Genomic DNA, 25,483 nt, shown 5'->3' with positions numbered 1-25,483 from the left:
GTATGAATCATTTTGACACGTATGAAAATAATAAAGACAAGCAAGAAGTATGAAAATATTTTGAGTTCCAAATAAATGTGTGATTTTATTTGTTGGCCATGTTTGATCGCATTGTAAGTTATTACAAATTAATATATCTCTTGACTCGAATTCTCGCTACATTAAATAGTGTTTCATTATAATATATGTACGATTATTTATTTGATACGATTTTAATCCGTAATTATATTGTCCATTTGACATTTAACGTCGATAAGATCGAGTTTGCCACCAAGTGAAACGATATTTTGATCGAATATTCTCTCTGTTCGTTAGTATGTTAAATTTCGCGTACTTTCCAAAGGATGAGCACACTATTAAATATCAAATGGATAGAGATTCTCTGGAAGTATTATTATTTATTCACGCTGTATACAGTTAAATGCTTGAAATAAATAAACATATATATACTATTGCTTACTATACACTATTCATCGCGCTGGTTCGCTACAATATCCTTGAGAACTTAACTACGTACGGAATGAACGGATGAATGTGTAATTGGCAGTAATCGGTATATTCGCCGTCTACCTATATCTCGCGCTAGATGACAGAAACACATGTTTTCAACTGCGGATGTCCAAGAGAAAAAAATAGGCAGTGTTCGTGGCGAGCATGCATTGGCAAGAACGACGAGAAACGCAAAACGATGCGCGTGAAGACACAATGTGTAAAAAAAGAGATTCTAACAATGTGACGAGATTCTAACATTTGATGACGGAGCAATACTCGATTTCGGGACGCTCGCCCGCGATCGAGAAGGGGGGCGTTTCTTTTATTTACTTTTTTTTTAATTTGCCAGGAGACGCAGTGAATGTAGCTTGCAAGCGATGGCGACCGTAAAATACATTATCTCCGCGAAGACGCGACACATACGCTTATTAACATTTATCGACATTGAGAGAGATGCCGTATAGTATAGATTATTAGTATATGTACCACCGATTCGTAACCCAGAGATACACCTCAACGGCGGAGAATGCACTACTAGAAAAAAAAAATTGGCCATCCCGACAAAGTTAAACCTGGTATACTAAACAATAAGAACAACAAGATAAAAAGCATGGAAACTAGCAAAGTAGACTCGCGCCTCTCTCATATAAAAATGAAAAAAGAATCATAAAAATGTGTGTAAGACGTTTAAGATCTTACACGGATATGCATTTATATTTTACACATTTCATGACTCGAATACACAAGCTCGATATTAAATTATGTATGACTTTCTCGCGCGCGAGATCGCAAGAATCCGTCATATATTCGTGTTTATAGACTAAGTAGCGACAATAGATCAATAAGAAAATCGTTCGTGTCCAAGCTGTATTAAGCAGAAAAAATATAGAACTATAAGACACAAGTTGTACTGGAGTATTGTCGTTGTATCGGTACGGATCTTACGAGATTCAATACAATTCCCTAATCAAATCAGTTTTCTTTATAAATATTAATACGCATTATAAAAATCTTCCTACATGCTGCACTCTTTTCGGATTACGCTCTACAATATAATTGCTATATATAACGCCATTTTAAACCTACGCAAAGTTACTTCTGATCAATTCTCACTTAATTGCGCGTTTCAATACACGCCCCGTTATTGTACAATAAATCATATATCGATTTAATATGGAGCCTGCGTGTTATCAGAGGAATTTCAGCGGGCGGGGTAAATTACAGTGACGCAATAAACGTAACGGCGGCCTCGATTTACATTTACGCACGTAATTCAAAATTGATGCACGAAAATAGATGAAGAATCGGAAGATACTTGATTTCTATCCGACTGGCTTTTATCTCGCGCGTCAATCATGTCATAATTAGAACAGCACGTTGCTCGTGAAGCAACGTGACGTTTATTACAGACTTACGCAAAGGTCGTTGCTGGACTACTCAGTAGATTTTAGGTGCCGAACGATCGTTGATCGGGCCGCTGGTCTTCTTCAGCGGGGTACCTCGTCTAATCTGATCCATGAGGGAGTCTCTCATTTGCAGAGGATCCATGATGGGCACGCGATTACCCATGATACGCCTGATACTCGCGGATCTGCTCGTGCCTGCTTGCTGCAAAACCTGCTGCTGTTGCGCCAGTTTAGCGTTTAGCGTCTCAAGAAAGCCAGGAGCCGCCGTTTTGACATTCTTATTGGACTGCTGTTGCTGCTGCTGTTCCGAAAACGACTGCTTCCTGAGAGACTTTGGACTGCCGCTTGCATTCATGCCTGAAGTATTGCTGCTTATGGTACCAATGAGTTTAGCATTGAGCACTGCCATGAAGCCTTGGCCCACGCCACCCGGTCCTTGGCCTTGGCTCGCAGCTTGACCTGTTTGGCTGACGGTAGCACTACTGGCTACATTGGTAATTTGTGCACCGACAGATCCACGTTCTTGGGACGTTGAACGTGCAGCTGAGCAGGAACGGTCTACTGTCGAACGAGTTATCTGCAGTACAGTATTGTGCTGGATGCCCATAGGATTATGTGCTTGTTGCCCGGTAGCTTTCCGTAAGAGTGATGGACTGGCTGGCGTATGACGAAGCTCGGTCAGAGTTCTCACTGTCTCGGAAACCGAGATGGATCTATAAAAAAAGGAGCATTAAATAGGACTGCAGACTTGCATAAAGAAATAGAAAGAAATTAAATTGTCATAATATTGAAACTTTCAATTATAGAGCAATTTATTGTGACTAAAAAAAATAGAGTAACGATTTCTACCTCTGAGGCTTAGGGCTGACTGTGGGTGAAGAACTTTCGAGAAGGAACGGAGGTGGCGGAGGAAGGTTCTCTGTCTCGTCGGAAACGTTCTCGCCTCGCTCTTCATTAACGGATGAGGTGGGGGGCGCGGTGATGACGGTCGACGTCCGTCTTGTTGGCGGCGGCGGTCTGCTCGTCTGTTGTCCCGACCCTCTGCGTGACATTAATGTTGCCGCAGCGCCAGGTACGTTCCACGTATTTTCATTTTGATTTTGAAGCGAATGAGAGTGCGGTAAAGTATTCTGGCTTCCGTATCCGCTGCTAGACTCCAAACTGGACTCGGACGTCTGACTGCCGGCGTCTTTCTCCGGAACCTCGGCCTGTACAATTTGATCGAGCGTAAGCAGTGATAAAAGTATTTGTTTATATTTTATTCTTGTTTATATTTCGCTTTAGCTCATGTACCTTATCGGCTCCTGGCGCTGTTAACAATGCTGGAGGAGGAGGCAATGGAAGCTGCATCTCCTGAGCACGACTGGCAGCTAGGTTCGCCAACTCGTGCATATTTACGTACATCGGTTGTTGGAGCTGATGCGTCGCCAATTCTGTATCATGGGATCGTTATAACTCTCGCATATATCTCCCATCGAAAATTAGTTTATGTATTATAACAACGTTATATGAACCTTTCGCCAAATGAGCAGGAAGAGGTAACTTCGGTTTCGCTCGAGGACTCCCGGGCGGCTCGTTCTTCACCGGAATCGTCGGTCGTTCCAAACTAGAACATCTGTTAGGAATAGGTGGACGACTGCCGCTATTATTTCTACGGAGCTGCACCCTGGACAGTTGTTGATTCGAGGAAGAACATGAAGAGGAAGAGGAAACCGGAGAGGCAGGCTGGCTGTGACAGCAACTGTTACCATCTCGCTCCGGAGCTTGGAATGTGTAGACGCTCAGCGCCGGTCTCTGATGTCCCTTTTCGTACGCTAAATTAGGTAAAAGATAAACACATGTTTGACTTCACGAACCGAAATGTACGACGAGCATATGTATATGTAAATGTAAATGCCACTTACCAGAGGAAATGGTATGTGGCCGCTCGTTCACCGCGCCCGGATTTTGCCGATCATACTGAACGGATGTTTCCTGCAAATCAGGCCAAGTAGAAGTTGTCACAGGTCGCGTTACAGTGCAACCAGTACTTTGATTACTTAGAGAAGACACATTCGATACCTATAAAAACATGAGTCGCCTCTTTAACCAACCGCCAATGATACAGAATAGACTAAAATACAACGTACAAAAGTGCATTCTTAATGTTGAATAATAAATTTAATAAACTGGGAACATAAGCGAATCTAGCAGCATGATCACTAGGCGGTGGAAAATTGTAAGGTCTCACATTTTGAATCTTGTACTACTGTGCAATAAAACTTTAATGCATTTCTTGGAACTAACAAAATCGATATTTAATTCTAGATCTAATTCGTTTCAGAAATTGAATGTTTTTTTAAAGAACTCATCGTTGAAGAGAGACGACTTTCTCCGCATACGTATTGTCCATCCTGAGAAGACTAATATCGTCGTGTATTTTTGCCAATCACTAAACGACCTTACCTGATGTTCGGAAATCGGTTGATTGTACAAGGTATCCTGTGACGTAAAACCAGAATCGCGGGAACTGCCACTGGTCAAGTGGCGCAGCGTGGCGATGCCGCTGATGCTGGCGGGTCTGACACCAACTGACTACAATGAGTACAACATCGACTACCACATACAATAAGCTCGGCGAGCAAACGTAGCGACTAGTTAGATTGTGCTCTGTAAAATCTGTGTTTGTAACTACAAAGGTGCATTGCTGCTGATGCACTAACGGTGTTACCATGTCATGCGACATAAGAAAAAAAACATCTAATGAATCAATCCGTAAAAAAAAAAACGGAGAACAAAGAGAAAAATAAGAAACAAAAAATACCACCGGCGCGTAATTACCTGAGAAAGCGATCTGTGCCACGGGTGTCCAGACGGGCTCGGATGGCTTTTACAAGATCCACTACTGCTACTAGTTAGAGAACTGATCGAACACATAGAACTCTTCCTCGATCCGAGAGACAACGATGGACTCGACGGCGGCGTAGCCAATGACCACTGAGTAACGTCGCAACCTTTTATGTCCGTTATTACCTGCTCGGATGCAGGCGGTAAATGATGCGGCGACGCGGCGTGTCTTTGCAATTGATCGGAGACCTCTTGCAGATGTGTCAATTCCATTAACATCGCTATCTCCTCGTCCTAAACGGATTGATTACGCATTTATGTATTTATATACATCAGTTAATACATAAAATGTATATACAGCTTTAAAGTATCTACTAACAAGTACGGGCTTCAGGAATCGGGCGAGGAGACAAAATCTGCCCCTCTCTTCGAGAAGGGCCGCACGGACAGCTTTTCGTTCCGTTTCTTCTAAACTCAGTCTTTTTTCTTGAACGACCGCCGCCGATGACTCCAGCATCTTATTGAGCTCCACATCGGAACACGTCCCATGGCTTTGAGATTGCCCTTGAACGTGTAAGTGAACTTGAACCTTTCGTGCTTTCTTCTTCTGCAGTCGTAGAGTATCGGTAGAGCGTTTCTTTAGTTCTGCCCTCGCTTTTTTGAATTCTGAAAATAGCAGGATACCAGATTACAAGAGGATAACATTTTTCAAAAATATAATTATCAAATTCCTATAACAATCATTAACCTTTGGCATGTTCTTTGTCTAAATTGATCAAAGACTTCTTCCAATCTTCCAATTTCTCTTGTAAAGGCAACACCAAACAGTCCATAATAGCACTTAAAGAAGTAAACAGTAAGTATAAGTAAAAAATGTTTGAAAAATTAACTAAACAAAAATTTCTTTAAAAATTAAACTTTGGCAAGATTTGTAATATACCTAGTGAACGACTTCATACGAGTTTCTACTGCTTTGTGTCTCAGACATATTCGCGTAAGTGCTGTTCCAATTTCCTTGGTTGCACCTTAAGAGCATACAGTGTTATGTCAACATTTTCTTATTTTATTTTGTTTATTTAAATATATTTATCAATTCAAATTATAGATAATAAAAGTTTCATCATCATTAATTAAATAAAATTGAGATTTACCTCTGGCATTAGTCGCAGCATCTGCTATTTTTTGGAAAGCCTCAAGATATGCAGAAATAGCTAAGATAGCAGCTCTGCAACAATATATATCTTGCGTTAAAGATAAAAATTTCTAAAGTTTTTCAATTCATGTAATTTCAACGTCTACTTTATTAAAAATACATAGCATAAAACAAGTATGCAAAATCTTTTACATTAATGTAAAAGATAGAATAGATAAATAAAAAATATATAAAATGTATTGTTGGAAGGTCTTGATTGTAAAAATTTTTCTGTTTGTATAAAGTTGCATAATTATTATAAAATATAATAATAACATATTTGAAGTTATATCCAAATTTCTTTACCTCAAACTAGCGTGTAACTTTGTAGCTTTCGAAATCAAATCTTCCCAAAGTGGTGCTCCATTCTGTAAAAAGAAACATTATAATGCATGCAAAACTTTTAATTTCACTTATTGGTGGCATAACTCTAATAATAATTTTTACAGCACTGGTCAAACACAGCAATCTAAACTGATATATTGGCAACAGATAATGTAATCACACACGCCCACATATTTTTATACATTCATACATACATACATATATATATATATATATATATATATATATATATATATATAATACTAGTTCATAGAACACATTTCCTGACACAATATTATGATTCATAAAAGAAACTTAATCAGAAATAAAATAAAATAAAAATGGAGTAAATTGCCTTTGCAACTGTTTCCTCAAAACAAGCTTCAACATTTCAAACAATATTAAATGACAATATTGGAATATTTTGCTTGTAATCAAAGTATTTGTTTTCACAATCACAAAAAATTATGAAAGAAACTATGAAATACAAATAACAGAGAATCAATTGTAAAATATCAGTGCTTGTTGTTTTGACAAGCAAGTGTTTTAAAATAATAAAATAGATACCTTGTAGCAAAAATGAAAGAATATATAAAATTGTCACATTTCTCTTTTTTTTATTATTTACAAGGAATACTTTTGATTTTACTTTACACAAACGCAGCTCCACTTTCACTCATACTCTCCACACATTTTATGCATTCAAATTGTATTTGCATGGTTAACATATAATACCTATAAATGTCTAAAACAAAAAATTGTGAACTAATTGTAAGCCAACAACAAACAAGGAAATCAACAACTAAACTCTCGCAAAAGGGAGAATTTAATCACATAGAGTCCATAAAAATAATGGTATATTTAATACATTCAGGATTTGTAGATGAAAAAAAGACTAAAAAAAAATCACAGTACAAAATCTTTAAACTCAATCCTTAATAAAAATCATGAAATCTCTGAGGCAGGAGTAAACATCGTCGTGACATCGGCGTGTCGCGAAAAAAGTGCGGAGCGCGAAGACGTCGCGAGTGCGAACGGTCAAGCCCAAATAAAAGCGACGTTCCTCACCTTCATGTCAGTGACGATCTGCTGAAACAGACCGCCCAGCGCGGTGCACTCCCGCTCTATCGTCGCATCCATCTTCTCCACTTTTCAGGGCTGGCCTGAATCCAACTAGGAAGCCGCGACGGATGCTCTCGCGGCTCGAACGCGCGCGCGACGAGTTCACTCCGCGTCGTCAGCGGGACGGACGTTGACGGAAACTACACACCGCTGCCAGCGAGGACGAGCAGTCGCGCGGCCCGTCATTCTTGACCGCGCGAGTACAGAGAGATGGAAAAAAAGAGAAAGAGAGAGAGAGAGAGCACGCACAGACGGATAGAGACAGAAGGGAGGGAGAAAGAAAGATCGAGGGAAAAACGCGCACAGGGTGACAACGGCGACGCGCGGACGCGTCCACGACGCGCGAGCTCGTTGTCGTCGCGAGAGTAGACTTTACCAGCGGCGGGCGCGTGAGATGAATCTCGTCCCTGTTTCCGTAAACACAACACAACGCACGACGGTGACTGACGACGACGACGAAACGCGCAGCGCGGGCTCACGCACGACGCGATTGTCGACAAACAAACCACTCGCTTCGCACGCGAATCCGTTCTATTTACGCGGACACCGCGCCGCGCTGGATCGTTGCCCCCTGCGTGGTGACCCCGTTCCAGAAATCGAGATCGATGTTATTCGGTATACACCTAATCGTTATCTCGTGGGGAAAAGCGAGATAGCGGGGAGGAAGGAAGAGAGCGGGGGAAAGAGAGGAACAGATAGAGGGAACCTCTTCCGGATTGCATGGAACTGTACGCAATCGTGCGGTTGGTTACGGTTGGCTAGCGCCGCTTTCGCGTACGATGCTCGCCGACATATCGTTGCCCTTCGTTCCTGATTGGTCGGTGAAGCGGGGAGCAAGGTGCACGATGGCGTCGGCGTCTCGATTTTTCGAGTCGCCATCTCTACGACGCGGACGTATATTATGATACCAATTTACAGGGTAGATCTCGTCAAGCCCGACTATTGGTACAACGAACCAATTAAGTGTCGCGCGTTTGTGCCAAGTATGAATCGAGAGGAGAAGGATCTTGGATCATCGAAAGCGGAGCTGGACGGAGCGACAAACGGTGAGTCAATTTATTTGTATCTACTGTTTATTCGTCCACACATTTCAGTATTTGTGTCTCGTCTCGATTGCGATGGCGTAAATTGCGAGTCAATGAATGAATCGTGAGATAGGCGTTAGGTTATTAGAAAAAAATTTAAGTTTTTGCACGCGCGCTCGGCACTCGTTCCTTCGACAGGTGTCCCAACAGACGCGATTGACGAGCTTTTTGAGTTATTGACCGATTATGCATGTGTGTACACCCATGGAATTTGATTCTGTCCATGGAGAAATTTTCTAAATTGAGAAGTCACCACTTTCTACATACTCGCAGTTTATGATTAATATAACAACTAGATTTTATTGGTCGTTACATTAATCATAAACTGTAAGTATGTAGAAAGATAGCGACTTCTTAGTTTGGAAAATTTTCCCATGGACAAAATCAAATTCCATGGGTGTACACTGCCCGTCATTGATTCGACGGGTCATAGTAGATGGCTGACTTACTGACATCGTAGTCTAACATATACAATATATGCTAGACTGTGGCGTCGGTAAGTCAGCCATCTACTATGACTCGTCGAATTAATGACTGGCAGTGTACATTGGCATCGTAGTGTATGTTCAACTTTTAGAGATGGCGTATAACGTCTCAAAGACGCGCAGGCACGGCTCCGCCGCTGCGCAGTATATACTACGGCACGTGAGCGTTCAAATTCAAAGTGTATTATACAATCCTAAGTGAGACGACGGGCTCTTGCTATTGGCAATTCATAAATTTAGTCGGTCGATATAAAAGATTAATCCAAGACAGTGAGATATCCATAATTGCCATAATTGGAGTTTTATTGCTCGCGTGTGGTATAGTCAATTTGCAAAGTCAATTTGCAAAAGTTGGATCAATAATTAGTCATTAATTATAATGGGTTATGTACGAAGTCTACGAGATTTTCTATCGTACTGGTATTTCCGATATACGCTCGTTATTGAGTTGTATATGGTGGAACCATGGGAAAGGACTTTTATCAGTATCCTTTTTATGGTTTTTATAACTTTTAGGTCCGATTTTTCATTATCGGGTGGTTAAAATTAACTTGATATTTTTCAAAACCTGATTTTACCTGGTAATGTTGAGAATCATCAACATTATCATCAAATTAAGATTAAATATTATGAAGCCCATTAAATAAAATATTAAGTAAAACATTAAGTTTAATCACAAGTTAATCAGATAATGAAAAATTAGGCTTTAGATTTATTCAAAGTGTCTCGACTTTAACTAAATCAAATTCTATGAGCAATATTAAATAGTAAATCACATAAATAATAAATTATTGTTAAAATCTCAAAGAAAACAGAAAAATCATAATCTTAATTTTAGGTATTGCTCAAACTTACATTTTTTGCTCATGCCTGAGTTACTGTGACAGTAGTTTAATTTCTATCATGCATAATCTGTGACCCCTATTAGATTCAAGCATCAAACATGATAAGACAACGATACGTAAAAGTATAAACCTAAAAGCATAAACTATATATGCAAATCCTGATAAATATCTTTGATCAATAAATGTTTTTGATGTGCAATAAAGCTTTGTAGACGGAGCTGATAAAAAATATTTCAAGTACAAAGTACAAAATATTGGCAATTAATGTTTGAATTACAAGATACTGGCAATTTTTTTGCTTTGAAATACAAATTACAAGCTTGTATTTGGTAATTTAAATACTAATTGCCAATATTTTATGTTTAAAATATCTTATGAATAAATGACTCTTCTCAACTAATCATAAAGATATTGGAATTTTATACTTTATTCTTGCAATTTGAGCAGGAATAATTGGCTCATCCATAAGAATAATTATTCGATTAGAATTAGGATCTTGCAATTCACTAATCAACAACGATCAAATTTATAATTTCTTAGTTACAAGACACGCTTTTATTATAAGTTTTTTTATAGTTATACCTTTCATAATTGGAGAATTTAGAAATTTTTTAGTCTCTTAAATATTAGGATTTTTGCCCACCCTATTTATGAGTAACTGAAAATGTGATTTACTTAATATAACTAAAAATAAGTATTTATAAGTATAGTCGAAATATAATAATACGTAATCTGCATTTGTATAAAGCACTATATGTATTACCTACATTGAATTAAAAGTAGCCATAGGTTTACGTGGTATGTTTTGTTGCTGACTGACTTTAGACATGTATAAAAATATAGGTCAAATCAGGTGGTGTAAATAAGACTTGTTTAATTAAATTAACGCACTTTAATTTTTCCGTTTTCTTTGAGATTGGTATGAATAGTTTTGAATGTTGCAATTGCCCATGTAAAATATGTCTATCATAACTTTCCTTATAAGAATTATTTTTCTTACCTTACAATAATAGATATTTTTTTTCTAGTACTGTTTTCTCTTTTCTTCATCTTCAACTACAAAGTAGTGCTGCCAGTTAATCAATATATATTTCAGAAAATATATGATTATTTTTCCTGCAACTTTTAGAAGTTATATTATTTTGATATTCTAATCGATTTCATTTGTAAATCAAGATTGTAAACATGAAAAATAGAAATTTTGAAGAATAATTAATTTTGTAGTTCAATATTATAATTTTTAAGTTAATTAAACATCCCGTAAAATTGCTTAGTTTGCAATAGTTTAAGGTATTCTATTCAAGAAAACATACAAATTATGCAATAGTTAAAAAATCATTTTTTCCTAAACAAAAATGTATGCAATATAATCATTATATTAGGAATTGAGACACAAGTGAAATATATACACATAATAAATATTAAATTTTTATTTCTTAATACGTAGTTTATTATACAAATAATCGTTAATCAATACTTTCAACAATTTTTATAATATTATATATTTTGCACATTTTTCAATATTCAATGATTTGCATTATTACTTTAAATTTATACTTAATGGTTTAATAATCACGTTCTACGTTTTATCTATGTTAAGATTTTCTCGATACTTTTTCATTTAAAATAAATATTCTCTAGCCCTTTTTCAAAGATATTTTTGAGTTAATGTGGGCATTATTGTTATTTTCTTCCAAGTTCAAAGTCTGCTTTAATTAATGGAAATATAAAGATTAATATTATTTGAACTATAATTTACTAGAAAAACAAGAAATTTTTTTGCAAATTAAATGTAGCAGATCCAGACGATAGCATTGTCTTGGTTTTTGTTTTCACTTGCTCACTTTGATTAATTAAACCAATAGACTCGGTCTCTGTGAAGTTAGCACCTCATTTTTCTGCACCGCAAGTTTTTATGCGCAAGTTCTGTTTGCACTTTTAATATTTCTTTTTATATACACACACACACACATACACACACATTTATAGATCGGAACTGTTAATGCAACCTAGTGAGAACTCTAGAACTCTTCGAGAACTATAGAATAACATAGTCAAAAACAATTTTTTCGAAACTTGAGGTGCTGACAAAAAAATTAAAAGATTTTTTAAAAATATTTAATGATCAGAACTATTGTTTATTCTTATGGAGAACTCTGGAACTCTTCGAGAACTATAGAATTCCATAGTCAAAATCAATTATTTCGAAACTTGAAGTGCCACGTGAAGTTGGCACTTTATATTTTTAAATTATCATTTTTAATGTTATTTCGAAGGAACTATTGTTATAAACAGGAACTCTGGAACTATTGAGGGTGTAAATAGAACTTGCATAAAAACTTGCGATGCAGAAAAATAAGGTGCTAACTTCACAGAGACATAGACTCGTAGGTGAAGACGTTATCACGTCTACTTTCTTTATTTTGTTCTGTAATTTATTAGTGTCGTAACCTTTAACCTTTCCATTTTTATCTTTCGATTGGGCCTCCGAAGAATCGTTTTTCTTTCTTGATTCCATCTGTTTCTTTTCAAAATGATTATCTCATTGAACACAGTCACACACGGTTGTACACAGTTATAAACACTTTAAAAGAAATAATCATTAGATAAAAATGAGTCAAAATTGAAAATCAAAGAAGCATTTCTATTTTCTTGTTTCTTCTAGGCAACATGCATATTTAAAAGGCATCTTTTTCGCACATGTATCTAAAAACGTCGTAAAGACTACGCTTTTACGATGTTTTCTAAATGTATGTATTATCTGAGTCACGTTTAAAAGAAAAGAATTCTAGGCTACTTTTCATCGTGCAATGAACGTGTGATGTTTGCGGTTATATAACGATCAACATTGGTGATAAAAATGATTTGGAAAACTCACGGCTGAGTCTTTTGGAACTTTTGATAATAAAATATACCAATAGCTGCCAATACATGCATATACAGATCGAAAGACTCGAAGAACACATATTTATATTTTAATTAATTTTTCTTTTTTTCCCAGACACAATATATACGCGCATTTAAGATGTTTTTTAAAACATACGTGTTACATTTAATAAAAAACAGAAACTCGTGGCCTCAACGTCCATTCGTGTGTAGTTAACAATCGACACTGAGATGATTTAATGAAACTAGTGGCTATTGAATTCTTCGAAGAGTTCAACGTTGCGCAATAAAAAAAACTCTAAAAGAAAGGGAATAAAATAGACGCATATACATATTCGATTACTCTAGCAGTTTCTTTTTTCGTCAAATTAATAATTTTTGTTTTCTCGAGAGTCGTATGAGACGTATAAATAAAAAATTAATAATTTGTAATTTAATTTGGTTAATTTTTAATTTCAACTAGTTATTTCAAACGCATAAACTTTAATTTATATATTAACTTTTTTCTAAGATAAAAATTTACCTACTCTCTAAATTTTTTGGAGTGGAATTTCATCTAAAAGAGTGGAATTCCACTCTAAAAGTGTGAAAATTCTGCCATTCTTTATCAAGACTGGCAGGATTTTCACACTTTTAGAGTGGGATTCCACTCCAAAGATTTTAGAGAGTACGTAACAGAAATTAAAAAAGAAATACATTTTTATATAAAAAACAATATTTTTAGTTATACATATATTCGGTATAAACTTAATTTACAAATAAAATATAAAATTTATTTGATGAACCATCTTATAATTATTTTGTTATTTAAAACAATTTAATTTAAAAATTTATATTTTTCTATATGCAATTTAATCTAAATAATACTTTTCAAACTTAACTCTTAACTTAATTTAATCTTAACACAACTTTTAACGTAGTTTTATGTTCATGCAACTTTCGACGTAACTAAATTAAGTTTATAAACCGTACAACGCTCCATAGCAATTTTCGAATGCGAAGAATTTTTGGACACCTTGTATATTATGCAAATAAAAATCTCATACTCTCTACATTGTACTACTCATCTTTTTGAGAATATAAACGCGCAATTAATTTTATTTTTAACGTAGTAATTTAATAACCGGTCAAATTTACAAGCCAAAAAATTATGAGTGTTAACAAAAAAATCTTTAATTCGATAAATATTATATTTACATATCTAATGGAACATTTCGGCTAAACTAAGCCTTCCTCAACCTCAAAACATTAGGAAATTTTTACTAAAAATTTAATTATACATTAAACGTTGAATAAAAGATTTAAAAATATACGGCGGTGGATTACAAAAGATGATAAATTAGTATCATTACTAAATACGCATACCATATGTCATCGTTGTTTTCTCATATCGTCGAAACTGCTGATGGCGAACGGTGGACATTAATCCTGACATATATAATTTTGACAATACCGATTTTTCATCTTTTGTAATTCATTGCCGCAATTGACGTGGATCTACCTTTCTCTCTTCAGCGTGTCCCGCGTTTAAAAGCACGGTGAGAGAGGATCAAAAAACACTTTGACCCTGCACGTTCATCAGAGCGTTTCGGAGCAGCCTGCTGCAGTCGCTTACTTCGTTGTAGTCGTCGTCGTCGTCGTCATCGTCGTCCACCCCGTCGAACCACATCTTTATCGGAATATCCACAAGCGTGTCCGGGACCATGTCTTTCTGTAAAAGTAAGATCTATACATTTATAAAACGTAGGTAATAAAAATCAATCGGTCAATCTACAGTGAGAATCAGTCGTTCTCGTAAAGGCGTAGCTCAATGACGTTCACGCGTTACGTCTGACTTTCTAATCTCTCCGTTCGAAAGGTCAGTCGACCTTAGTGACCAAATTTTTGAGACTTATCAATGGTCGTCGACCAATGGACAGACGTAAAACCGCGCTGCGTTTCATGCCGCGTTAATTATATTAAGGTATAATTAAGATATGTATAATATACTTGATACTGCGAATTATCTCGGGCAAAACACCGCGTTGTTCAAAATTGGGAAAATCACATAATTAAAATTAAACTAGAAAAGGCTTTGACGAAGTGAATCAAAATGTGAATTAATGCTGTGAGAGCCAACGTAAGATATTCATGAGAAGCGTCGTTAGACCGGTTGTAAGTTGTAACCGAGTTGTAACCAGTTGTAGACCGAGTTTTGTTCCGCTTACTTCGTTCCGTTTTTGTTTAACAAAATTAAAATAAATGTCCCAGTAGCCGGATGTTTAATACGTAATCTTGTTTAAAAACACGATTTTTTAAATCGAAATAATATATACATTTTTAATATCTTTTTACATACATAACAAAGATTACACTTTAAATAAAAGAAAGAAAAGATTATTAATTTGTAGTTTATTAAATAACGGTCAATTTTTTCGTACATGTAATGTACCAATGTCCGGACAGCCTAAATCGTCTGTGTCTCAATATTCGATCGCAATGTGACAATCAGTTTGCTGACATTAAAAACATAAAAAAAATAGAAATAATAAAATTAATAACCTAATGTTTATTTAAGTCTGAATAAAATATATTATTAGTAAAATAATATAATACTGCCAAAATTCCCCCCCCCCCCAAAATTTTGTAGACCTGTGTGATTAAAAAAAAAAATTTTATTTAAAATTTATATTTACAAATATTTAACAACTGTTTCTTTAACATGTGGTTGGCCAATGGGATATTTATCTTACTGTGAATAATTATCGATGACAATTCGAATATTGTTCCATAGTTCTATAAATAAAATCAAGGAAAACAGATAAAAAATGGCTAAGATTTGCATAATACATAATTTATGTTGCATCGCACGTCAAGAAATATATTGTTTGTGCGATTAATATGTGGACAAAATTATGTTCTCTACGATTATATAAATTATGCGATTATGCAAATTAAGAGTTCTTGCGTCAAAGCAATATATAAATTTATTTTCGAACGAGGACCTTTATGTCCGTGTTTTTATATGTTAAGCAATTTTTTTTTTGTTTTCGCGTTTTTGCGAGAAAATCAATGGGGACAGATAATGAGGGCAAGTATTTGGGTATGTTTGGCCTTGCACATAATAGAGGAAATACTAGGAGTAGAAGTAAACATTAAATATTAGAAATCAAAATTAGTTATAGAGATTCAACGTAATGTAAATGGATACGAATTTAAGATATAAACAGATTTGAAGCAACTTGTTAAAAAATTAAAAATCACATAATTAAAATTAAAGAATTTGACGAAGTAAATCAAAATATGAATTAATGCCGTGAGAGCCAACACAAGATGTTCATGTGTTAATTAATATAATTAACAAGCAATTATTAATATATATATAAACGTTCCGATCCTCAGTTTTGAATCATTTTCAATGTAAAATTACTCCATTCCACTTGCAATCGTTGATAATCATTATTCTTAGAAAAGTATTGTATGTACATAATAGTTTTATGAATATTGTAACTATTCAAGAAAATTTTTTGTTTATGTAACAACGCGGACCGTAACGTTCCAAAAAATCCACTGAAGTTAATCCAAAACTGAGGATCAAAACTGTACTGTATTAATAATTGCTTGTTAATTACATTAATTTACACATGAACATCTTGTGTTGACTTTCACGACATTAATTTATATTTTTATAATTAGGTTGAAAAAATAATAACTTAATAGTCCAATTAAAATTATTTTATTTAATAATTTTCCAAACACAGGAAACATAAAAAAAATACTATACTTAATAATTTCTTATAGATTCTATGGAACACAGGAAATAAATTAATAAGTTAAAGTTTGTGCTTTAAAAATAATTGTTTAAAGTGATAAAACAATTAATTAAAAATTATCTAGTTAATTTTAAATTAATACATTTTTAACTTTAGTTTTTTTCTTCAATTTTTAAAAAATATATTTTTACAGGTAAATTTTAATCAAAGAAAAAATGTTAATAAATTAAAGTTCATTTGTTTTAAAAATAATTGGTTAAAATTAAAAAAATATATTAATTAAAAAATAACTTAAGTTTAATTAATTTGTTACTTTAATCAGTTATTTTAAAACTCTAAACTCATAAACTCTAAACATGTTAACTTTTTTTCGAGAGGATAATCACTCTTGAATTCTGGTATGAGGGGTGTACAACCCGTTAGAAATCCGTTGAATTCCTTAAATTTCAATAAAGTTCAATGAAGTTCGGCATAGTTTGATGAATTTTATTTTATGCCACAAGTTTTTGGCTGCTATAAGAAATTTTTGGTCGAAATCAGTTATAAGAGAACTGTACGATGCTATCTCTAAAGAAAATCATTTTGGTTGTATTATTTTGCAAAGAATATAAGTCATTTAAATTTTTCCTAGAAAATAGTACAGCCAAAATTTTTTATTATCCTGTTTGTTAACTACTGTATATTCGCATATTAGCGCTACTAAAAAACGGCGGGCTACTAATTGAATAATTTTATAAATAGTTGTCAGAATTCGTCACCTAATAACAGAGATAATGGGAGTAGCCATAATACCTTCTTTTCCTACTTGCTCTTTCCTTATGTTTATAACAAGATGTAAAAGTTAACTCGTTGAGTCAATTGATTTAATTTACACAAATCTTATTTAGTATTTAAATTAAGAATAGGTATTTTTTTAATTTTACTGACAATTTGTGAATATCTTGAATCATATATTTTGTTTTAGGTAAAACAGACGATAAACCTGTAAATTATCACGATGTAAGTAAACCATGAATTGCATTTATCACATTTTTTCCCCTTATATCCGCCTATATGTATTTCATAACTGAATATACGCTATTAGTTAATTAAAGAAATCAGTGTATTTTCTTCCTTCTGTTATATAAAAGAAAACCATACAATTTGAGGGCTAAATAAGGGCGTATATTGTTTACATAAGAATCATTACAGGTAGTTGAGCAGATGCGGGATTCATTTTATAAAAGAAAATCGAGCCCATTAGAATGGAGAATTAGACAATTAAAACAGACATTACGTATGCTGAAGGAAACCTCCTCAGAAATGGTAGAAGCATTGATGAAGGATTTGCATAGAGTATGATTACGTATTACAAATCGTTTTATTAGCGTACATTACCTTTCGTATTTAATAATGTTCTTCATTTGCGCACACTTTTTCAGAACAAGTTCGAAACGTTTACTGTAGAATTGAATTTTTTAATCGGAGAAATCGAACAAATGCTCAGGACTATTAAAGAGTGGTCGGCAACAGAGAAGGTAGTTACTTGAATACGATTTTTTCTGTTATATAGGAACAAATTTTTCTCTTCCGTTCATTCAAGCAGCTGTAACAATGCAGAGTGTAAACATTTGAAATCGTAATATTTTACAGCCGTCCAAGTCATTCATATACTTCTTCGACCAAATAGAACTCCGAAAAGACCCTTACGGAGTTGTATTAATCATAGGTGCCTGGAATTATCCTATTGTGCTGACTCTGCTACCTATGATAGGTGCTATAGCAGCTGGAAATTGCGTGATTGTGAAACCTTCCGAGACTGCACCAGCTGCGGCGAAATATTTGTATAAAACCATTCCAAAATATTTGGACACGGTGCGTGAATTCTCTGTTTACATAATTCGTTAACAAATCGAAAAATTCATGAATCGAGACATTCGAACGGTTTTCAGCTAGAAAGATTAAACGAGCTATACATACTTTACGATCTTTCGTTACGAGCGGATTTTTTAAATATAAAAAGAATGATTGCGTTGATTTACGATAATATTAATGATGTCAGATAAAAAATTATATTATCTTCATGTAAATTTTCTTCTTTAACGTGTATTAGCAAGATGTTTGACACATAGAGACAATTTGATCTTATTAATAATGTGATTTTATATTTGAGTTTAATGTGTTCAATAAATTGATCTTATTAGTAATGTGAAGATATCGCTGAAATAAACGTGATGTTTTCTTCAAACTAAAGATCATAGCACGTAAGAAAACTTAAACAATAAGACGTACATACAGTAAGGAAATTAACATACTGGATTTGCTTCTGCTTATATTATGGTCTTACACTCTCGACTTTGACTGACTGATTTGCTTACTTCTCAAGTTTTACTGCTTAAGTTTTTTGTGTGCCATGGTCTGAATATATTGAGATTAAATTGTCTCTATATTCTTTAACGCGCAGTTTTATGTCATCATTATGCAATAAACTTATAACCGAGTTCAGCTGAAGCCATGTAATTTTATGGTCTCTTTCAGCTTAAGAAATAAAAAAAGTAATGATTTTGTATCAAAATGGGATATCCTTCATGAAGATATAGAATATTTTAATTTAAAAAAATAAAGAAATTGCCACACGGTGAAAGAATTCTCGAAAAATGAAATAATAATCTTTGGATTTTTCTATTAACAAACGCTTCATAAAATATAAGAATTTTAAATTATTAGTTAATGTTTAAATTGTTGAATGTGACACTGCGATCGATATACATAGCCTTATTCTTACTTTTAAAACCATCTGTCTTAAGATGTCATAAAACAGAGTCTTGGCATTTTAAGAGCTTAGGATCTTAAAATAGAAACGAACTATGAATGTACCGAACTTGATTTATGATGTCTCGAGGATAATTAATTCGATTTTAAATTCAGAAATTGACTATAATATGAATATTATTCGTAATGTCACAACTTCAGCATTAACTAAGAATTAATTTAAAATTTTTATTTAATTTTATGAATTTTAATTTTATAAAGTGCTGTTATATACACTCAATTTATATGTTGAACATTTGGCTTGATAAAAAGAATAATTATTTGAAAAGTATAAAAATTACTTGACTGATCAGGTTTCTTGTAAATAGGAGTGTTGCCGTGTAATAATGGGAGGAATCCCAGAAACGACAGAGTTACTTAAGCAGCGTTTTGATTACATCTTTTATACTGGATCCCCTCAGGTTGGAAGAATTGTACATGCAGCTGCTAATAAGTATCTTACGCCTGTTACGTTAGAGTTGGGTGGAAAAAAGTATAAACAATATTTAAATAAAAAATCTAAATATCTCATTTGCTACAGCGACGACATAATTAAAAAAAAAAAACGTTTTCTGATTCAAATGTTTTAAATCGTTACAATGTTATAATAGATATCACTTTTAAATGTAATTTTAATGTAATGATTTGATCTACACTGTTTGCAGAGAAATAAAAGTATTATTAACACAGAGTGTATCAAATTCTCACAAGAGGATTGTCTTCGTTTTTTACAGATAATTAAAAAATGACAATTTTTAAATTATGTCGTCTAACAAATGAGTGATATGTATAAAATGAAAATTTTTCTTTCGAATGGAGTTGCACTAAACAGTAACGATTTGCAGTCTTTTATATATTGACAACACAGTGGATATGTCAATGGCAGCAAGCCGCATTTTATGGGGTAAATGCGTTAATGCTGGTCAAACATGCGTTGCGCCCGATTATATGTTATGCACACCCGAAGTACAGATTAAATTTATTGAGGAAGCTAAAAAGATCTTACAGGAATGGTATGGTGGAAAACCACAGGAGAGTCCTTACTTGGCACGTATTGTTTCGGAAAAACATTATCGGTAAGTTGTTTCATGCAAATACTGTATAATTATTATATAATATTATTAATTATTTATAATATCGATGATTTTAAGAATAATTTGATAAGTTGAATAATAATTATTATTTCCCTTGTATTCAGACGACTTGTCGGTTATTTAAATGATAAAAGCCAGATTGCTATTGGTGGCGATATAGATCCTGCAGAAAAGTTTATTTCGCCTACAATACTTGTCAATGTTAAAACAGATGATCCCATCATGCAAGAAGAAGTGTTCGGGCCAATATTGCCTATAATTAACGTTAATAATGCACTCGATGCAATTAACTTTATTAAAGAACGGTACGTTATTGACTATGATATTATGAGAAAGGGATTATGAAAAATGAATAACGTAGTTATTTTCTTTAGAAATATCTCGTGTTTTTTTATTATCTTTTACAGTTCTAGAATGGTATCATTTTAATTATCCAAACTCATATAATCTCGAATAGAAAATTTTACGCGTAGGTATAACTAAAAAAATGCGCCGGATAAATTCATATATTCTCTCATGTAATCATATTGACAATTTCACTTTTGCGCGAGGTATGGTGTAACTAGTTTTTTTGTATCTATAGTGAATGCCCACTGGCACTGTACATATTTTCCACGAGCAAAGAGATACAAGATCAAATTATAAACCAAGTCAGATGCGGAGGAGTCTGCGTCAACGATACGATGCTGCAATATACCAGTGAGTCCGGATTTTACGTGGTGACGGAAGCATTATTTACATCGGGCATATTTATTTATATTTAAAAAAATTGGGAAAAAAAAGCTTATTTTAGAGTCTGCCAAGCCCTTTCACTAAGTTTCTTTTTATAATATTTTGCTTTTGTGTTTCTGATTCATATTTATGATTCATACTTGTTCTGTCGAAATTAACAGGAATAGTTTGAAAAATAGTATGGAAGATTGGTAGATTGATACGAATTGATTTTTTAAATTGCTTGTGAGGGAGCAGAAATACCTTCTTTATTAAGATGGAGTATATATTTCTTTACACTGGTTAAAACAAGGATACTCGTTTCCTTCTGGTTTAGCTAAAATAATGGCTGAAGAAAAACTTCTATCTTTCTTTCATGGCATGAGATAGATTTTGATATCTGTACATGCATAAATTTTCTATTTTTTACTTGTATATATCAAGTTTTGAACGCGAAAACTTTGTACTATGTCAAATTGTATATATTGTTCAAATAATTGAATTTACTTATAAATGGTAGTGACATTATTATTATTATTATTATTATCCAAATAGTATTAACACAAAATTGACGTTATGAATTAACGTTATAAATACCATTAATAATATGCGAATCTAGGTTCGCATATTATTAATGATGTACAATGACGATCTATAATTACAATGTATCAAAATGCTCAAAAAAATAATGACACTAATATCTTTATATTAATTATTTAAGGTACAGGGAAAAGCTTTTAGTGTTGTATATATTTAGCCAGGACGAAGAAAGTGTCTTTGATCATTAAATAATACATCCAGTGGTAGTATTCTTGCCAATAATACGATATTGCATGTAGCAAGTAGTTTTTCTTACAATAATGTTATAAAAAGTTTTTTTAATGAATTATTTATAATGTGCACATAGATGTGTCAGCTTTCTTTTAAATAGTATTTCATTAACTGTGACGTTATTTGTTTCTAACAAAGTATTAAATGTAATTTCTCTACGTTGAATCGCAATTAACAGTTTTTTATTTAAGTTTTTTTTAGTTTTATTCTATTGTACAATGTACTTTGCATACAATGTGTGTCTATGCGGGTATGTTAATTCTAAAATGATTTAACAAGTGCATAGTAATGAGAATTATACGAGTATTCGCTTATAAACAAATGTTGATGATGTAGTGCATGAATATAATGCATAAATATTGCTATCCGTCACTTTTTTATCCATATCTTTGAAGTGGAAATAAGAGTTTGTAAACACGATTTTATTTTAATTATTTATTACTTATAAACTATTTCACTCTTAACACTTATTTAAGAATAAATACTTTTATCTTGACTACTTACTTCTTTATTAAATTTATAAACTTTTATATATATAAATATTTAATCTAATATTTAATTATTGCTTTATTTATATAATCTTAGATTTATTAACACATAAAATCTTTAGTTCAAACTCATTCTGAATAGGCAGATAACGAATGAAATTAACAAAGATAATTACATGTAAGCATAACAAAAACTAATATCAATTTTTTTTCTTTGTCATATTGTTCCATGCATTATCATTATTTATTATTTTTTTAGTTGAAACTCTACCTTTTGGAGGAGTAGGAAACTCCGGTATGGGAGCCTATCATGGAAAATACACGTTCGATACATTCACACATAAGAAAGCTTGTCACATTCGAAATTACAACAAACTTGCAGATAAGATTGCGAAGTAAACGAATCTTCTTTCATATAATTAAATAATTATACATTTTAAATTGTAGAACATTTTCCTACATTAGGTAAGACTTTAATTTTCCAATATTAAGCGGAGATAGGCTATTCCTGTTCCATATACTATAAGTTCTATGGATGAGCACTCCGAGACCGATCATAAATAAAGGCTGCAAATATTTGAAAATGGGCGGAATATATCTTTTTTTTGTTATTTGTCTAATCAAATTCAATTTTTTATCAGTGCAGGGTGGAAAACGCATTCTGAAAAATATATTTTTCGGAATGCGTTTTCCACCCTACACCGATAAAAAATTGAATTTGATTAGACAAATAACAAAAAAAAAAGATATATTCCGCCCATTTTCAAATATTTGCAGCCTTTATTTATGATCGGTCTCGGAGTACTCATCCATAGAACTTATAGTATATGGAACAGGAATAGCCTATCTCCGCAATGAGTGGCGACTGAGAGCAACATCTAAAGGTCAAAGATATATCTCTATCCTTTGCGCGTCCTACTTGACACAGTGCGCATGCGTTGAGTTAGACTCCGTTTTCTAAGCGAGCATAATTCATGAACCGCGTGTCGACAGTTAGAAATCCATTGTGCCTGTTTTTGAGTTCATTAATTCGTTTATTTAAATTATTTTTTGTCTTATTTATAATAATTTCTAAATATGTGATGCGAAAAAATAAAAAGTAAATGTAAAATGGACTTTTCCAGTTTTTTTATTCATGATGAAAGTGTATTAATTTTGTGTATTTATGAAGTATATAAGCTCTTTTTTCGGTATTATTACAAATCTTTGTCTCGTGAAATAAACGAATTCTTATGTATAAACGTATGATACATTTAACCAATTGAATTCTATGATTGTTTAAGATTTCTTGATTCCGAATGTGTTCAATCATTTCTTCTTGAAGAAAACAACGAGTAAGAATACTATTTAACACTTTCGACGCCAAGAAATCTTTTACATTTTTTTTTTCAAATATTGCCTTTTTATTTTCCCTGATAATTTTCTCGCACGCACTTGTGATAACAATGACATCCTCACTCGGATTAATTAAATTCCCTCTATTTTTTTTTTCTATGAGTCCGTGCGAGTTTTTGTCTGATATATTAAAAAGCGTGCACACGTATGACACATTCTTTTATCACGATTAATCTTGCGTACAACAAATCCACTGATGTACGTAACAACGTCTTCGACATACGGTGTAGCCGACCACAGTGTTTTCAGATAATCGTGATCAAATATACCAACTTCGATTTCTGTATCTCCGTCAATCGAATCAGTATATATAAGTGGTTCGCAGGGTTTTTGTATAGTTGAGGGTGCAAACAGAATCCTTATATCATTAATCAAACAGTTACCCTTTTCTGATGCACTTATTTCATGTCTGACTAATAATTTTTTGTACGCGGCTTCGAATTGTTGAGCATTTGGATTATTATTAAAACCTCCTCGACTTCTAAGAGCACTGAAAAATGTTTCTAAATGGTCTTGATTCAATTTAAATGTTAAAAGATATTTTAAGTCTACCTTCTTTAAATCTTTCCATAACTCGAAAATATTTGTTAAACATATAATAAATCCCTGAAACCCTGTTTTCCTAATACTATGGATCATTTGCTGATTTTGTGAATTTGTGAGTTTCTTAATATAATTGATAATTTCTTCGCATTGAGCTTGTAATTTCTCAAAATTATTTTCATTTAATGGGAGCTTATAACAGGCTCCTTTTGAGAATTGGCTACGAACGTTTAAAATGTCAAAGGCGTTATTGAAAATAGAACAAAATTCAGCAGTTACTTCGGGAGAATAAAACTGTTTGTAATTAGCTGCATCCATATATTTTAAAGCACAAGAAACGCTTTCACTCTGCGTTTGAGCTGCTAATTTAACATTCATTCGATTGTTCTGAAATGAAATATGTTTTTTTGTTAGTTTTGTTCCTGCTCGCAAACCTTCCTCTTGTTCCAGTTTTTGCAACTCAACAATATCTGCCCAGTATATGTTTTTTCCTTCAATTTTCATTATTTGTTCTTTGTGCAAAGAATTTCTCACTAATTTCAGCATGTGACATGGATCGAAAAAACAATATACTTTCTTGTTCGTTACTGGATGAGTAAAGTACGGTTGAAAACTATCTCCTATTGTAAAATTTGCGCATCTAAACATCTGCACATGTTTATATTTACAGCAGCACCATCAAAAGTTAATGATTGTACGTTTGCTCCTGTCTCATTAATTAATTCAAGGCATTTTCGTAATAAATTTGCTCTTTCTGCCCCTGTCAACGAATTTAACAAAAAATAACCTACGGGAAGCTTCCAGTGATTGTTAATTGCGACAAGCATAAAGACAAGGGCATTGGTTGCTTTTTTAGATCGATCTATGTCAACAATATCATCACTATCTACACCAAGATCGACGATTCCATAGGTCCTCTGCCCATCATAAGAAATTTCTTGACGAATTGCCATTTCATCTATAACCAAGTTACATAGTACGGGAGTTTTATTCATTTTGATTTGGCACTTTAAGGCTTCTAATGATTCAGCGGTAAATCCAGGACGCCCATCTAACACTGAATACCATTTCCTAATAGTAGAAGGATCAGGTAAAAAAATTTGAAAACTCTTCCTCACATAATTATAAGCCCTCGGAGAATAAAAATTCAGAGTTAATGCAAACGCTCTTAATTGAGGTGAATACTTTCTCTGGCCACTTCTCACGCGTTTCAAAA

The 25,483-nt window shown here is 33.4% G+C and overlaps 2 protein-coding genes across 6 annotated transcripts; one reads left to right on the top strand and one right to left on the bottom strand.

Annotated features, from left to right (window-relative positions):
• Positions 1-378: 378 nt before the first annotated feature.
• LOC105203939 (protein MTSS 2) lies at positions 379-8,097 on the bottom strand. Of its 4 annotated transcripts, none has more exons than XM_011172876.3 (13): positions 7,309-8,097; positions 6,223-6,284; positions 5,876-5,949; positions 5,665-5,749; positions 5,473-5,564; positions 5,104-5,390; positions 4,719-5,018; positions 4,344-4,472; positions 3,803-3,959; positions 3,413-3,712; positions 3,192-3,331; positions 2,748-3,106; positions 379-2,611 (listed from the first exon to the last, which is right to left on the bottom strand). In XM_011172876.3, exons 1-13 carry the CDS (start codon positions 7,378-7,380, stop codon positions 1,930-1,932), a joined length of 2,739 nt encoding a protein of 912 aa, XP_011171178.1. In that variant the 5' UTR covers positions 7,381-8,097; the 3' UTR covers positions 379-1,929. The 4 variants fall into 4 exon arrangements, with proteins under 4 accessions (XP_011171178.1, XP_011171183.1, XP_025988761.1 ...); XM_011172881.3 differs by having other exon boundaries at positions 3,803-3,872; XM_026132976.2 differs by lacking the exon at positions 4,344-4,472.
• Positions 8,098-8,277: 180 nt separating this feature from the next.
• Positions 8,278-22,937, top strand: LOC105204204 (aldehyde dehydrogenase family 3 member B1). 2 transcript variants are annotated; one of them, XM_026132978.2, is made up of 11 exons: positions 8,278-8,408; positions 14,179-14,382; positions 17,380-17,414; positions 17,607-17,750; positions 17,837-17,932; positions 18,048-18,269; positions 19,535-19,698; positions 20,051-20,281; positions 20,404-20,604; positions 20,883-20,998; positions 22,589-22,936. In XM_026132978.2, exons 2-11 carry the CDS (start codon positions 14,367-14,369, stop codon positions 22,726-22,728), a joined length of 1,365 nt encoding a protein of 454 aa, XP_025988763.2. In that variant the 5' UTR covers positions 8,278-8,408; positions 14,179-14,366; the 3' UTR covers positions 22,729-22,936. The 2 variants fall into 2 exon arrangements, with proteins under 2 accessions (XP_025988763.2, XP_039314185.1); XM_039458251.1 differs by lacking the exons at positions 8,278-8,408; positions 14,179-14,382 and adding an exon at positions 14,389-14,626 and having other exon boundaries at positions 22,589-22,937.
• The last annotated feature ends 2,546 nt before the right edge of the window (positions 22,938-25,483 follow it).

Source organism: Solenopsis invicta, chromosome 16 (assembly GCF_016802725.1).
Source record: "Solenopsis invicta isolate M01_SB chromosome 16, UNIL_Sinv_3.0, whole genome shotgun sequence".
Lineage (NCBI taxonomy): Eukaryota > Metazoa > Arthropoda > Insecta > Hymenoptera > Formicidae > Solenopsis > Solenopsis invicta.
This window is presented reverse-complemented; position numbering and strand designations above follow the sequence as displayed.

What these genes read in the sequence shown, in the direction of transcription:
- LOC105204204 (XM_026132978.2), top strand. An exon ending in TTAGAGTTGGGTGGAAAAAA is followed by an intron (nt 19,699 to 20,050) that starts GTATAAACAATA and finishes AACGATTTGCAG; the next exon opens with TCTTTTATATATTGACAACA. An exon ending in GTTTCGGAAAAACATTATCG is followed by an intron (nt 20,282 to 20,403) that starts GTAAGTTGTTTC and finishes CCTTGTATTCAG; the next exon opens with ACGACTTGTCGGTTATTTAA.
- LOC105203939 (XM_011172876.3), bottom strand. Translation starts at nt 7,380, where the DNA reads ATGGATGCGACGATAGAGCGGGAGTGCACCGCGCTGGGCGGTCTGTTT. An exon ending in AGATCGTCACTGACATGAAG is followed by an intron (nt 6,285 to 7,308) that starts GTGAGGAACGTC and finishes TTCTTTTTACAG; the next exon opens with AATGGAGCACCACTTTGGGA. An exon ending in AACCGATTTCCGAACATCAG is followed by an intron (nt 3,960 to 4,343) that starts GTAAGGTCGTTT and finishes ATGTTTTTATAG; the next exon opens with GTATCGAATGTGTCTTCTCT.